The sequence below is a fragment of the Mirounga leonina genome, unplaced genomic scaffold, assembly GCF_011800145.1.
Source record: "Mirounga leonina isolate KUSES-001 unplaced genomic scaffold, KU_Mleo_1.0 Mir_94, whole genome shotgun sequence".
Lineage (NCBI taxonomy): Eukaryota > Metazoa > Chordata > Mammalia > Carnivora > Phocidae > Mirounga > Mirounga leonina.
This window is the reverse complement of record NW_023270855.1, coordinates 25,714,244-25,728,745: the sequence shown is the minus strand read 5'-3', so window position 1 is coordinate 25,728,745 and position 14,502 is coordinate 25,714,244. Positions and strand designations below refer to the sequence as shown.

General features: G+C 53.3%; 1 protein-coding gene across 7 annotated transcripts in view; it reads right to left on the bottom strand.

Annotated features, from left to right (window-relative positions):
• LRIG1 (leucine rich repeats and immunoglobulin like domains 1) overlaps positions 1 to 14,502 on the bottom strand; it is a 110,736-nt gene that overhangs the window by 27,323 nt on the left and 68,911 nt on the right. For all 7 annotated transcript variants that reach the window (XM_034997954.1, XM_034997955.1, XM_034997956.1 and 4 more), the window contains 4 exons: positions 9,330 to 9,467; positions 6,884 to 7,027; positions 5,008 to 5,151; positions 2,475 to 2,618 (listed from right to left, as the gene is read on the bottom strand). In XM_034997954.1, the coding sequence (XP_034853845.1) occupies positions 2,475 to 2,618; positions 5,008 to 5,151; positions 6,884 to 7,027; positions 9,330 to 9,467 (570 nt within the window). The remainder of the gene's footprint in view (positions 1 to 2,474; positions 2,619 to 5,007; positions 5,152 to 6,883; positions 7,028 to 9,329; positions 9,468 to 14,502) is intronic.

The window sequence follows — 14,502 nt, the reverse complement described above, 5'->3', positions numbered from 1 at the left end:
TGAACATCGAGCCACGGTCAGCAGGGTCTCGGTGGGACGACAGGACACTGGCAGGCTCGCCAGAATTCCAAGGGCCACAGGGTTTGTGCAGCTAGAAACCCACCAGGGACCCACACCCGCACAGTTCGGCTCCTGGAATATTTGCGTAGATCACGGCAACCAGAGAGCATGTTAGGCTGTGAGGACGACACCAGGTCATCCAACACGAGAACCCTCAAGGCTCCGATCCCTCATGCCGGGGTCCGTGGGGGGTCCTGACTCAGGCTATCAGAGACCCCTCACGACAGGGGCCTGAGACCCTGGACCGGACCTCAGCGGACACGGACAGTGAGCAAGGGAGCCCCGTCAGACTGCGATGTCGGCCAGCAGAGGGCACCACTAGCCGCCGCGTGGACCAAGCTGGCCTCACAGAACTTCCTGCCTTCCCGGGCGCGACAGTCTCCGGTCTCTGCGCCCCCACCCCAGCCGGCCCGGGCATCCTACTGTGAGCAGGACAGGGAACATGCCCCCAAATTACACATCATCCCGAGCATCGGAATCAAACCTTCCTCCCAGCACGCCCTCCCACACCTCGGACACCACACGGCCCTGGGCTGGCCACTTGGCCTATGAGTCCTCTGTCGTTCAAAAATGGGAAATTTGGGCTGGGGCAGGAAGAAGCAAAATAAATTCTGAGAAGATTAATGAGTTTTTAAAGGCGGCAGGGAGTAACATTCTTTCCCTCCTGGAGAAATAAGTCACGGTGTCTGTCAGTCGGAAAGACCTGGCAAGTGATCAAAAATACACCCTCACCTGCAATTACAGAATTTAGCATAGAGGGGGGGGCCGGAAACGCTGGAAAGCGATCCTAACTTGGCCTCTGAGGTTCCTAGACGTCTGGAAAACTGATAGGCGGTTGAAGCATTTCTGTGACCTCTACCCCTGGTAATGGGGACAGACGACAGCTCACAATGCTCTGCCTGCCGGACAGGGGCACAGGGGACACGACTTGCCCACCGCCTCAAAAACCAGGCTCCTCACCCAGCGACTGGCCTGGCTCGGGCACGGGGGACGGAGGAGGCCTCTCTTGCTTCCTCGTGGTTCCCAGGCCTGGACAGCAACCAACCAGGAGCCCTGGGGGTTCCCTGGGGGCCACGGCCTGAGCCAAGAGCTGTACCACATAAGAATATCAGGCAGCCACACTGCCGTGCAGGGCCACAAACCCAAACCCGCAAGGTTAACACTAACACGCACACACTCACAACACCCAAGGAAGGTATGTAAGAGGAAAGAGGCAGGGCTATGGATTTTTACATGAGATAATCACGGGCTCGCTGAAGTATGAACTCCAGGCCAGTGTGCCCTGGTGTGGGGAGAACATGGAAGAAGAGGTAAAACCACCACCTCAAGACTCAACACTGAGTTTAAACATCGCCTTGCTTGCCTACTGAGGTCACGAGAGAGACAAGACAGAGGCCTGTCACTTTTAAGAGCCATTCATTTCAGGGGTGAATCTTCTACAGTCAAGCCTAGAAAAGAAGAAAACCCACCCAGACCCTCTTACACAAACACACTGGACTAAACTGGAGTGCATTACAAGGAAGGAGCCCACATGGTGAGGGGCTACTTTTTTCCTCCAAAAGCACCCACCTTCTGCTCGGGGGTCAGAAACAGGGGTGCGGGCGTGCCCCCCCGGGGGGCTGGCAGTGCCCTTCTCACGGCCAGTGACGCACCGACGCTGGACCAGGCCCAGGCCCTCCTGCTGCAAGCAGGTAGGTCACTGTCGGTCTTGGGATCCCCAGTCCCGGCCTGGAGCCTGGTCTGGGTTGTCTGGAAGGGAGGAGGGTCCACACATCATTCGGGGAGGAGCACAGGTACCTCGCCCCCCCCCGGCCACAGGGGTGCCGGGCGGGGACAGGGAAGGAGCCGAGGGCCTGGACGACGTGTCTAAGGGAAGGAAGGTGGACGCCCCAAGGACATGCAGTTCTCCCACTGTCAGGGCATCACCATCGCTCAGGGTCACGGTCCTTTCTGCGTGTGAGCCCAAATAAGCCTCGTCACTAAAGACATGCACGTCACCGGGTGTAGCCATCAATGTACAAGAGCTCTCCAAACAGCTGCAAGGAGAACACTTGTGTAGGCTTTCCTTCTGAAACCCTCTCCAAGGCCAAGAAGGCCCTAGGGGTACGGGCTGCCTGCGGGGACCTAGGGCCACCCCTGCAGCCCCCACTCATCTGAAAGCAGGGGTGCAGAGAGCAGATCAGGAGGGCGTCCTGCTGCAAGCCCTGAGTCCCACTCTGGGCCTGGCTGCCTGGGGCCGTCTTCCCCCCAACACAGGCTGCAGGCCTGCCTGCCTCTGAGCGCCCTGCCCCGTCTGAGCTTGCGGAGGCCGCGGTGCCACGGACCCCATCAGGCCTAGAGCTTCCCGCTCCAGGGGGGTCACCCAGGGCAGTGTCTAGGAGTCTGTCTGCCCAGAGTGGTGGCGGGACACTTACAGCTCATGCAGCTTCGGGCAGAAGCTCCAGCCTTCACGGTTAATGCGAGCGATGGAGTTGCTGCTCAGGTGCAGCTGGTGCAGGGCCGAGAGGCCGTAGAGCCAGCCTCTGCTCACCTCCACCAGGCCGTTGTTCTCCAGGTGCCTGCAAAGACAGCGCACAGGCGTGAGAGCGGCCTCTCTTGTTCGCCGACCGCCCTGCACGCAGGCAGCCTCCCTGCGTCCCACACGGGTCGGCACTGAGGAGCAGCCAACGGTGCGGGAGAGGAAGGGGGGTCTCAGAGCTGGGGGGGGGGGCGGCGTGCTCACGTGTGTCAGGGAAGGACACGGGGAGGACCCGTGAACCCAACAGCCGGCCGCGAGTATCCGGCTGACTCAGGAGCTCAGAGGGCAAGGGGAAGCTTCCTTGAAGTGACCTGTTTCGCCAAATACAAGTGAACCAGGCACCCTGGGCAGAGGGCTTCCGAGCACAGAGCACGGCAATGGCTGAGCCCATAAAAGGAAGAGAAAGAAGAGAAAGTGGGGGGTACCTTTTATCCTGCTCTTAGAGATATGGAAGCGGAGGCTGGGAGAAGGTAGATAACTTGTCTAAAATTCATTCCACAGCTCTGCGAGCAGTGAGGAGCCAGAATTCAAACCCAGGTCTGGCTATCCAAGTCAGGGCTCAGGACCATGGTGTCTAGAGACACGCCTTAGCTCTGGGGTCAGACGACCTGGATTTAAATCCCAGTTTTGCCGCTTTACTGGCTGAACGGGGCTGAAACATGGGTAAGATAGACCCAAGGGTAGCAACTTCACAAGGCTGTTAGGAGAAGCAAACAGGAAAATGCCAGAATTTCAGCATGGTGCGGAGGGTTTTGCTCCCACCAAGGTGCTCAAGTGAGGACATTCTTACCCTGCTTCCCGACCCTGCACACCCGAGCCCAGGACGACCCCAGTGGACTGGCCTCTAATTCCAATGTTGCCCCACGTTCATATGCAAGGCCTTTGGGCAACCAGGTTTTGCTTTTCTCTCTCTCACTTTCTGCCACTGCTCAAAAGGTGAGCACATTTATAAATAATCCCTCGGGCAACTCATCACCCTCAGCGTGTACGAATGTGCTCAACATAAAAACCAAAGGGTATGTGCTAACTCCATTTTCTTCTGAGAACTCTCTTTGACTCTCAGCACACCCAGCGCACAACCACCTGGATTTCAAAGTTCAGAACGACAGTTTTAAGGAGGTCAAGTAAAGGTGCTTTTGAATCGATAGAAACAGACGTGCGGCCAATCCCAGGACCAGGAAGAGAGGGAGAAGCAAGACCACAGTGCTAATGTTGATGCCCCCACTTCACAGCGAGTGTGGGTTTCAGGGTGGGTGGGAAGAAGGGGTCATCAGAGACGCTTCTGACACTGAGCACAGCGCAGAGCCGATGAGACAGGATACAGAGTTTCAGTTTTCTGTTTCCATTGCAAAGATAACAAAGGACATGAACACAGTGATATGACTTGTAAAGCCTGGAACGGAGAGGGTGTGCGCGTGTGGGTGTGTGCACACGTGTGGGGTTCCTGAGCAAGTTACATCACTGACCGTGACACGACAAATCTCCAGTTGACCCACCAAGACAGGGGGAAAACCAACAAGGAGGGGAGCCTGGCTGGCTCAGTCGGTGGAGCCTAAGACTCTTGGTCTTGGCTCTGTGAGTTTGAGACCCACGGTGGGTGTTGAGATTACTTAAAATAATGGAAAAGAAAAAGAAAAAGGAAAGACCACCCAAGAAAGGAGGACCAGAGACTGCCCTTTGGGAGCAGAAGGGGGTAAAGAGAGAATGGGGGAAGAGAGGCCAAGGCCACGTTTCTGTACTCTCTGACTGTACTCAGTTATAAGTATACGTTACTGACCATTGAAAACAAGCTCATTTAAATGTTTAAAAACAGAAGATCGGTAACCGCCTTTCCTGCCCTTCTCCACATGCCCTCCTGTCGCCGCTTTACGTGACTCGGCCTATAGGCACGCTCTGTGCCCATGCACATCTGGCGGGAGGGGGTGCTCCCCTGTAAAACTGGGACATCTGCACCGAGGGGCCTGCTTAGCTCATGACACATAAATAAATCTCCCAGGATGAACTCGACACTGGAGCCCCCCTGCACATCCAGACAGATGGTCAAGTCCCAAATAGGGAGCCAGGGAACTTCCTGCGGTCTGTGGGAGGGGGCCCACTCTGCGCCCTGCTACTCACTGAGGACGTGGCAGGGGGAGAGAAGCCTGAGCAGAAGGGCTCCATCTCCCACCTGCACCAGGCTGCCTCCCGGACCAGACCCATGGAAACTGCCCCCAGAGACTTTCCTGACTCCCAAGAAAAAGACCCTTCGATCGGGCCAAGTCACTGAAGCTATTGAGCGGTGCCCAGCCTTCTGAGACCCAAAGGCAGCGGCCAGCTCCGGCAGAAGTCCTCCACGATCCTTCAAGGCAGGGGCGGAAGGAGCACACGCAGGGCCGCCAGGGCGCCTGAGCCAAGCAGGGGTGCCGCTCGGAACCCAGCACTGCACTTACAGCACGTGTATCCTGGACAGCCCCCAGAAGGCCCCGTCCGTGAGCTTGCTGATGTTGTTTCGCTGGAGCTTTAGCACCTCCAAACTGTCAAGCCCCTGGAACGTCAGGCCCTCGATGACGCGAATCCGATTCCTAGTCAGGTCCCTAAAGAGATGAAGACAGTGGGTTCAGAGGCCTCGCTGCACGTTCCCTGCCTACACCTGTTCTCATGCAGGCCCAGCCGGGTTTCTGAGCCAGCAGGGAAGATCGTGCTGAGGACGTCCCAGCGAAGCCCAGATGTACCGCGGGGGCCCACTGTCTTACAGCCACTCCTGCCCGCCACGCAGGCAGGGACACGGACTGAGCCACAGCTTGTGAAGGCAAGAGGGCGCAGGTTCCCCAGAAGCCAGCCCCACCAGGCCTCCCAATGACTGAGTGCTCCATTTCCTCCCCAAACATCCATGACTCTGCAGTGAGGAGGTGGGTGCGACTCAGGATGCGAACGTCTTAGGTGAGGTGTCTCTTAGCTCAGCAACAGAAATGCACACCAGATGCCTCAACCCAGGAAAAACCTGACCACTGGGCAGCAGAAAGCAATGATACTTTTCACTGGAGGCGTTAATGGGGTCTCTACTGATGGAGAGGAGTGAGTGCATACTGGGGAGGCGGGGAGCTGACACACCATGAAGCACACACAGCTGGCTTCCAATCCCAGCATGGTAAAACCTCCGTGCACCAAAAGATTTCAGGAATCTGGGGGGGGCTGGGTCCATTAGTAACACTGGGGCAAGGGGAGGGGAGAACACAGGGCTGACCAGAAAGCCCCTGGTTTTCCCCAAATACTTCTGTAGTGTCTCATGACTGCCCCACACACAACCTCCTGAGCATCAAGAGACCTTCTCCAGAGCTGAAGAGACCAGAGATCTTCTGCATGGGTGTATGTATGTGTGTGTGTATGTGTGAGTATGTAAGAGTGAGTGTAAATGAGTGTATATGTGAGTGTGTATGTGTAAGAGTATGTGAGTGTGATTGTGTGTATATGTGAGAATGAGTGTATGTGTGAGTGTGTGTGTGTGTGTGAGGGACACACAGGCGTGAGGGTGCTGGGGTGTGGGGCGCCCCGTCTTGCTGCCAAACCTGGCCCTGAACAATTATTGTGTTCTGTTTAAACCCAATCTCCCATACTGGCTTATTTTCCTGAGATTCCTCTTCTGAGACAATGAGGACACAGGAAAACAAAAAACCGGGGAGCAAATGATCCACTGGGTTCCAGGAAATAGGTTTTCTTAAATCCAAACTCTGTGCCATCCTAAGAGTGCACTCTGCCTTGGATATCAAAAAACAAAACAAATAAATCCTTTCTTAAAAAACAAAACAAAACAAAACACCAAACCAACTACCTTGTAGTAATTATCAGGAAGATGATGGCCCCCCTCTTCGCTCACTACCTCTACCTCTGGCTACACCAACTTTCTCTCAGATTGCTCAAAAAGTGTTGGACACGATAATGCCCACAGTACAGATTTTATGAGAACTTTAAAACACACACACACGAAACCCCTAAGATAAATACCCCAACCCACACAGCCTAAGCATTAGCCAGGATCAGCTAACCAGCAGGATTCCTCATTTCATTTTGGAAAGTGCCAATGAGGACGAGCGTATAGATCCTCAGTGGATCTTGATTTCTCCACAACCTGAGGCAGCCCACAGGCACCAGACGCAGCTCCTAATTTGCTTTTATTAGGTGTCACCATAGGGCCATTAATGATAGTTTATGCAGAGCCTCACCGAGGGGGGGTGAGGAAGGGGTCGCTCTTGGAACGAGGTCCATGGGGCAATCTGGCCTCCATAAAGTTTGGCTAACCTTAATTAAAGTGCAGGTTTCTATACTTACAGTTGTGTCAGCCTGGGTAACTTGAATGCTTTCATTGGAAGCTGCGTGATCCTGTTTTTGCTCAGGCGAAGCATTACCAGCGACCGTGACAGACCATCAAATGCTCCCGACTCCAGGGTGCCGATCCGGTTGCTTGCCAGGTTGCTGGAATGGTAAGGACAGAGAACGTAGTGGTCAGTAGGGGGCTTTCCTCATTCTGTTACAGACGCTGGCTGAGTTGGGGGAAAAAGCTAAAACACACCCAGAGGGACGGGTTTCCGATGACACATTTATCATCTTTAGTCCTAGATGGGGGAGCCGGGAAACTTGGGTGTCAGGACCATCCCCTCAGGCCTCGATAGAAGGCTCACTGCAGCTCAGAGCACACTGTGGCTGCCTTCCACTGGAGGGTGGGGTCAACGTCACTGACCTCCACCCCAGCACCCTCACAGTCCAGCCAGGCCGTGCAGAGGGGCCATCTCCAGAGCTACCTGCAGGATTCCCTCAACACCCACGAACCAAGAGTGAGCGTTCAGAGTTGGTGAGAAAAGCCCTAGGAATCAGAAGGTCAACCTCCAGGCAAAGTCAGAACGGATTTATTAATTTAGGGAAACAACCCTAAATTTTATTTATTTTTATTTATTCAAAGATTTATTTATTTATTTATTTATTTATTTAATTTTAGATAGAGTGCACAAGGTGGGGGAAGGGCAGAGGGAGAGAATCTCCAGCAGACTCCCTGCTGAGCAGGGAACCCAATTCAGGGCTCGATTCCATGACCCCAAGGTCATGACCTGATCAAGAGTCGGATGCTCAACTGACTGAGCCACCCAGGCGCCCCACCAGCCTTAAATATTAAAGTGGATCTCACTATACAACTTTTTATATATAGATCTATAAATGCACACACACACACACTCCTATAAATGTGTATAAGCCAATTCATTTTAATCATCTGAAGTGTATCAAAGAAACACTAGTTAAGGAGACCTGCACAGGGTCCCTCTGGACAACAAGCAATTCTTTAATGGGATGTCCACTCATAGGATTACGTATGTGAAGAGCACTTCTCCTCAAAACGGACATTCTATCAACTAATAAAAAGAAGAAAAAACAGAGAGAAAAGGGAAGAACAATATGTTATTCCTATCAGAAGTTACCACTACTACCTCTTTTCTTCCGCCTTCCCTGGACCAATGCTGCTTTTTGTGGCTAAAACAAAAAGGGAAAAGACCAGAGAGAGTTTGCTTCCACGGAGACGGGAAGGGGATGAGGCATTTTTCGCCTGTCAGGCAGCGGCCCAGGACAGGGCACATGAGGATTCCATGCCAACGGGCCTGGACTGTTTGTTCTTAACACTCCGCATTAAAGAAGAACAGTCTGTGTGATGGAGATACACGGGCCAGGAGCCGCCAAAATAGAAAGTCCCTCCTGCTTTCATGCAGAGAAGAGGTCACTGCCATTCAGTTCAGTGCTTGCTGGTTTCTTTGTCCCAAGCAAGGGAGTGCCAGGTGGCAAGTGGACACCTCTGGAAAGCCCTGAGTGGGGGCTCAGCACTGTCATCCTGGCATAACAAAAGCCAGGGCCTCCCGTTTCCAATTCTGGTGTCGTGATGCAACCTAAGAAAGAAATCGCTCCCCCTCTTTGGGGTCTTGGAAAATCCACGTGCCAGGCCTTGGCCTCCCTGAACAGAGGGGTCAAAACAACCCCTAAACTAGCCTCATGAACGAGCCCCAAAATGACTCAGGATCAGTAATGACGCAGGGAATGAAAACTCACATGTCATTTGAAGATGTCTCTGGAGCCTGGGTTTTTAGTTTCTTCCCCCAAACAACATTTTTCTACCAACAAGCAGTAAGCTCAACAGGTTTGAATGGTTCTTCCTCTCTGCTCCCACCCATTGGGTGTGAGAAGGGCTGTTAGGATGGGTGAAGGGGACGCAGACCAACAGAGATCTACGAGGTCCTGGGAACCCACATAAGGGCGTCCGTGCCTCCTGAAGAACCCCCATCCCAGGCTTAGAAGGTGGTGCCACAAAGATCCGCACGTACCGGTTAAGCCTCGGCAAGGAGGCCTCCCCACGGGGCCATTTGCTAAGTACCCCTGAACCTTCTCTCCTGGCTTTCCTGCCAGGCAGCCCAGGAAGTGAGGAAGAACCCAGGCCTCGTACTCAAGCTGCATCTGTACTCGAGGGCTAGCTGCCCCTCTCAAGTGGCAGGTCTGGGAGAATCCTTTGCCTCTCCCTGCCTCAGCAGCCACCCCTGCAGTCAGACTAATGCTGCTCGATGAGGAAATGCTCTACAAATGCGCCAACAGAAGACAGTGGACTGGGGCCCCCCGCCCTCTGCCCTGCCGAGGGGAGCCGAAGGCGCATGCCCAACTCCCCCAGACTCAGCCCGGGCACGTGGGGAGGGAAACACGCACTCTGCGTCCACACCGGGGGCCGACGGCAGCGCAGGGCACTTACAGCTCCTTTAGGTGCAGCCCGTGCGGAAAGCAGGTGTTCCGGATCTCCGTGATGTTGTTCGAGCTCAGGTCCAGCACCTCCAAGGAAAGGTAAGTCTGCAGCTGACTTCCCTCCACACTGCGGATCTTATTGTGCTGCCTGAAACACACAAAGGCAGGGCACTCGAACGTGTCTTTTTGCCAAGAAACATTCTCCCCGCCGTTTCTTTTAGACACCTCCTTCCCTAGCTGATGCAGACAATTCTCAAAAGTGGTGGCGCTCTTCACATGAGGCCTCCCGTTCTTCTTTCCGCAGAGTTATCACCTTGCTGGCTGGGTGCTACAGAGAATATTGAATTTTCTGGCAGCCACTAGTTTGTCTGCCCAAGTTCAAAGCCTAGGCTGCTCTCCCCAAGGACAAGAATGCAGGGGTCATGAATGCCATGCTGAGAACACTGAGATCAGAACTCAGAACTCACCAGTGCGTGTTCCCATAAAGAATGTGCCCGGTGAATCTGCCAGTTCCAGCTGCCGTTCTCATCTAGAACCTTCAGAACAGAGCCCAGCCCCATCACGTATGGGACTGCAGGCACCAGAGCCCAGAGTTCAGGTCTAATCCAACTTAATGCATCATGACACACCTCATGGTTTCCCAGGCATGAAGACAGGCACGAGGGATTTTTTTTTTTTTTTTTTAATGACACACTTCTGACAACCTAAGGGGAACAGGAACTTGGTGCTCAGTCTGCCTGGAATTAAATCCTTGGACCCTCCTGACTCTCCCCCACCCACCCATAGCTTTGCTCCTCATTTCCTCGTATGGAAGATGGCCCTTCAGGGACATGGATCACCCAGCCGAAACCACATGAAAGCCGACGTTAACCTAAGCATTCAGAGGGCTTAACACCTGTCTGAGAAAGGCGTTTTACCACCATGCCTTAGTTACACCTGTAGTCATCTTTCTGCAAAGCCCCCAGCCTAACCGACCAACCCGTATTTACTAACCAGGAGAAAGACGACAAATGGTAACCGAAGCTGGGGGGCACCCGCCCCCACGCCCCCCATTGTAGGTTTGGCTCCACCAGGCAGATTCAAACCACAGCAGCCCTAATCCCAATATTCAGATACTTCAGAATCTGTTGGGTGGCAGTGCTGGGCCTCTGGTTCCAGGCGCTCACTTGGGCCAGTTTCTGAGTCAACAGTGGCAGGGTCCCCGGCCAATCAAAGCATTCTTGAACACAACACAAGCCAGGCGTCGCTTACCAAGTGGCATCTCTTTTAAACAAACACTTGACCAAATCGGTTCCAACAGGCATAAACAAGGCTCTCTTTCCCAGAAGCTCTGGGGCTGCCTGTCCATTCCTTTGTTTTCTTCACAACTCTCCCAGGCCCTGAACCCAAAAATCCATTTACAAAGGCACAACTCCACACATGGGGAAGTCTCCCCAGAATGAAAGGCCACTTTTCCCTTCACATCCCCTCCCCACCCCCCCCCAAAGCGATTTCCTTTGAGTTCTTTATTATGTTCTTAATAAAGATGGTCTCTTCAGTTTGGGGACTCCAAAAGAAAAAGGAAAAAAGAAGACCTTTATTATGTTAAGTATGGGAAAAGAAGAACAAGAAATAAAGGCCGCAGTGCTGAGCCTCATCCAGGAACTGTGAATGCACGACCGGGGAGCCAGGAAAAGAGGATCTGAGAAAAGCAGGCAAGCAGCACCGGTGGCCCCAAGTCATGAAAAACGGGACCAGACACAGAGGAAGGGGCCACAGGGCAGCTGCGAGCCGCCCCCCCCCCCCCACCGCTTCTCCCATGGCGCCTCATCTGTCTCCTCTGTCTCTGCCTTTCATCTTCTACCTTTCTTTGTCTTTTGTTTATTCATGGACTCAAACGTGTTCTGGGTCCCTGGGTGTGCCAGGCCCACTCTGGAGGAAGGACGCTGACATGAGCATGGGGCTCTTTCATGTGCTGTAGACTTCCTCAGTTGGTCAAAGAGGCAAGTCCTCCCACAACCGAGCGTGGGAGTGAGGATGACAGAGGCATAAGGGACAAATCGTGCCAGGAACAGTGAATTCTGTGCCCTGAGCAGTTTGTGGGGGCCAGCGCCAGGGGCAGGAAGCCGACACAGAGAAGACATGGGCCGGGAGCTGGGAGGGCAGGCAGAGCACCTCCCCGGTCAACCTGGGGAGTAGGGACTCCATGTCACCACAGTCCAGGAGAGGGAGAGCACCACACAGGGACAGACACAAGAGAAGAGTAAGAGAGGTGCCCATGGGATCTGAAGAGGACAGCTGGGAACTACATCAAACAGTGATGCTGAAGATTCTAGTCTGCAGAGGTAACCCGGTTAGCAGGCTAGTGGCCACGCCTTCCATCCTCGTCGGCTTATGGACTGCTCCCAACTCAGTAACCAGAGAGATCCTGTTAAGGCATCCCAAGGAACAGGGGAAAACATTTGTAAATCACATATCTGATAAGGGACTAATATCTAGAATATACAAAGAACTCCTAAAGCTCAACAACAACAAACCACCCCCCCAAACAACCCGATTAAAAAATGGGCGGGCGCCTGGGTCGCTCAGTTGTTAAGCGTCTGCCTTCAGCTCAGGTCATGATCCCAGGGTCCTGGGATCGAGCCCCCAGTCGGGCTCCCTGCTCAGCAGGAAGCCTGCTTCTCCCTCTCCCACCCCCCCCCACTTGTGTTCCTGCTCTCGCTCTCTGTCAAATAAACAAATAAAATCTTAAAAAAAAAAAAGGGCAAAGAACTTGAACAGATGTTTCTCCAAAGAAGACATACAAATGGCCAGTGAGTACAAGGAAAGATGCTCAACATCACTAACCTCACACTCATACAATGGCTACTGTTAAAAACAAAACAAAACAACGGTGGACAAGAATGTGGAGAAATGGGAACCCCGGCGCCATGCTGAAGAAAATGGTCTGGTGGTTCCTCAAAAAAGTAAATATCACATGATCCAGCTGTACTGCTTCTGGCTGTATATCCCAAAGAACTGAAAGCAGATCTCGAAGAGATATAAGCACACCTGGCCAGCTTCTCTGAACCCACAGGCTCCTCCTCCCCATCTCTCTCTCTTTCTCTCTTTCACACACACACACACACACACACACACACACACTTTCCACTCCTTCACCTGCTTTATTTTTCTCAAAAGCTCTAATTATCACCTGGTATATCCAGTAATAACTTATTTCTAGTCTAACACCTTCTCTCCCACCAGGTTGTGGCTCAAGGAGAGACCAGTCTGTTCTGCCCACTAATGTGTCTCCAAGCACTCGAACAGTGTGAAGCATGTAACGGGTGCTCAATAAATATGTGCTGAATGATTCATAAGAAATGAATACAGGTTAAATTTCTGAATCTCACAGATTTGGGACTCGCCAGCATTTAAGCAGAAGAAAATCATGCAAAGGAGTTCAGTCTGAGAGCGTGAGGGAAAGAAAGAGTGCCCATGGCCCTGAGGCAGGGCTGCCCAGAAAACACAAGAGACGTAGCCTGCAGTGGCTCCCCAGGTCCTCGGGGCTCCAACACTGCTGGTCCCAGCTGCCCAGGGGGGTACAGCCATCTCCCCACTGGACTGGTCTCCCTGCTCTTCACTCTAGCCCAAAGCCCTGATCCAATTCTTCCTGAAGTTCCATACTCTGGAAAACGGACCGCACGCTTCTGTGCGCCCGTGGACTCTACCCACCCCAGCCCCGACACACAGCAAGAGTCACCCCGTGTTAGACAGCCCTGTGGACCGTGGCCACTCCGCCCCAGGGCCAGGGTTCTTCCTGCGCTGACACCGGGCACAGCACGGAAGAGCATGTCGGGAGCACTGCCCTGCCGGCCGGGGTTCAAATCTCAGTGATGCAACTGGCAGGTGTGAACCTCAAGAGGAGCCTCATCTATAAAGCGAGGTCTGAAGTTCCTCTGCCCCATGGGTGATGGGACCCGACACAAAGCGGTTGCTCCATTAAACCAGTTCTTGTTTTTATTAGTCATATTTGTATCCTCAGAGCCAGGCTCAGGATCTGGTTTGTGGGAGGTGCTCTGGCAAAAGAATGAATGAATAAAATTAATGAATGACTGGTTCCTGTCCATCCCTCTGCCACATTTCAGTGCAAGCAGGCAGGCCTGACTCCTCTCTCAGGAAAAAAGCGTTGACTCGGAGCTCTCAGTCTTCTCTTGGTGCAGGAAAAAAGTGTACTCCAACTGGAGAGCATCACAGCCAGCCCCTGGAAGACTGGGCTGAAGTGGGGAGCTGCGCCTCAAAGCAAATTCCAGACGAAAGCGTCTGCGGGACTCCGCAGCTAGAGACCTGCTGGGTCCCCGACCACCCGCAGGACATTCCCCTCCTCACTCCCGCAGCGAGCGTGGCTTACGTGCACTCACCCTGGCCCCAGCCCACCACACTCTGCCCTATCCCATCCGGGGAAGTCGGTCCATCCAAGACACCCCCTCCAGACACCCATCCATAAAGGCCAGAGCCCACAGCCAGCATCCAGGGGAAGCCCTCCTATCCCCTTGACAGTAGACAGCTGTGAACATATGTTTGCTGCTCTGAGTCCATCAGGCGGTCCACTTTCAAGAAACTGTCCATGCTTTTAATGCCGCGTGCAGCGTGGAGGCGGTCATCAGGTCTCTCCCTTAACGTAACTAACTGTCCCGTTCCCAAGAAGGCCCACGCTTATCTTTATAAGTTCTGGATCCTTGTTCAAGTTCTTTTTAGCAACAGCTGACCAATAACACCTTTATGCAGCAGGCCCTGGGCGAAGCCTCAGGGAAACTGTACAGCAATCTAAAGAGGTAGGTACTATTATTCTCTGTACTTGATAGCTGAAGACACTGAGGCTTAGAGATCTGCTGGGATTCTTCTGAGGTCACACAGCTGAGAAGAGGAACCAGAAAGCAAAATCAGGGGAGCAGGACTATCCGACATGCCCTCTGAGAGGCTCTCCCAGCAGAATTTTAAGGACACTGTCCTGGATTCAATCCATAAACCTTCAGCATAGCTTGGCTAGGTCTGAATGCTAGCTGGCTATTTCCTGGTCACCTCAGAGCGGTCTGTGTAATTGGCCTCAGCTAGGCCTCGCTTTTGTACCAGCTTCCCGGAGGCGTGCGTGAGCAGCAAATTTGCAGAGGGCTTTGTGCGGCCCACCTCAGCAACAAGGCAGAGGAAGCTCAAGTTCTTACTCA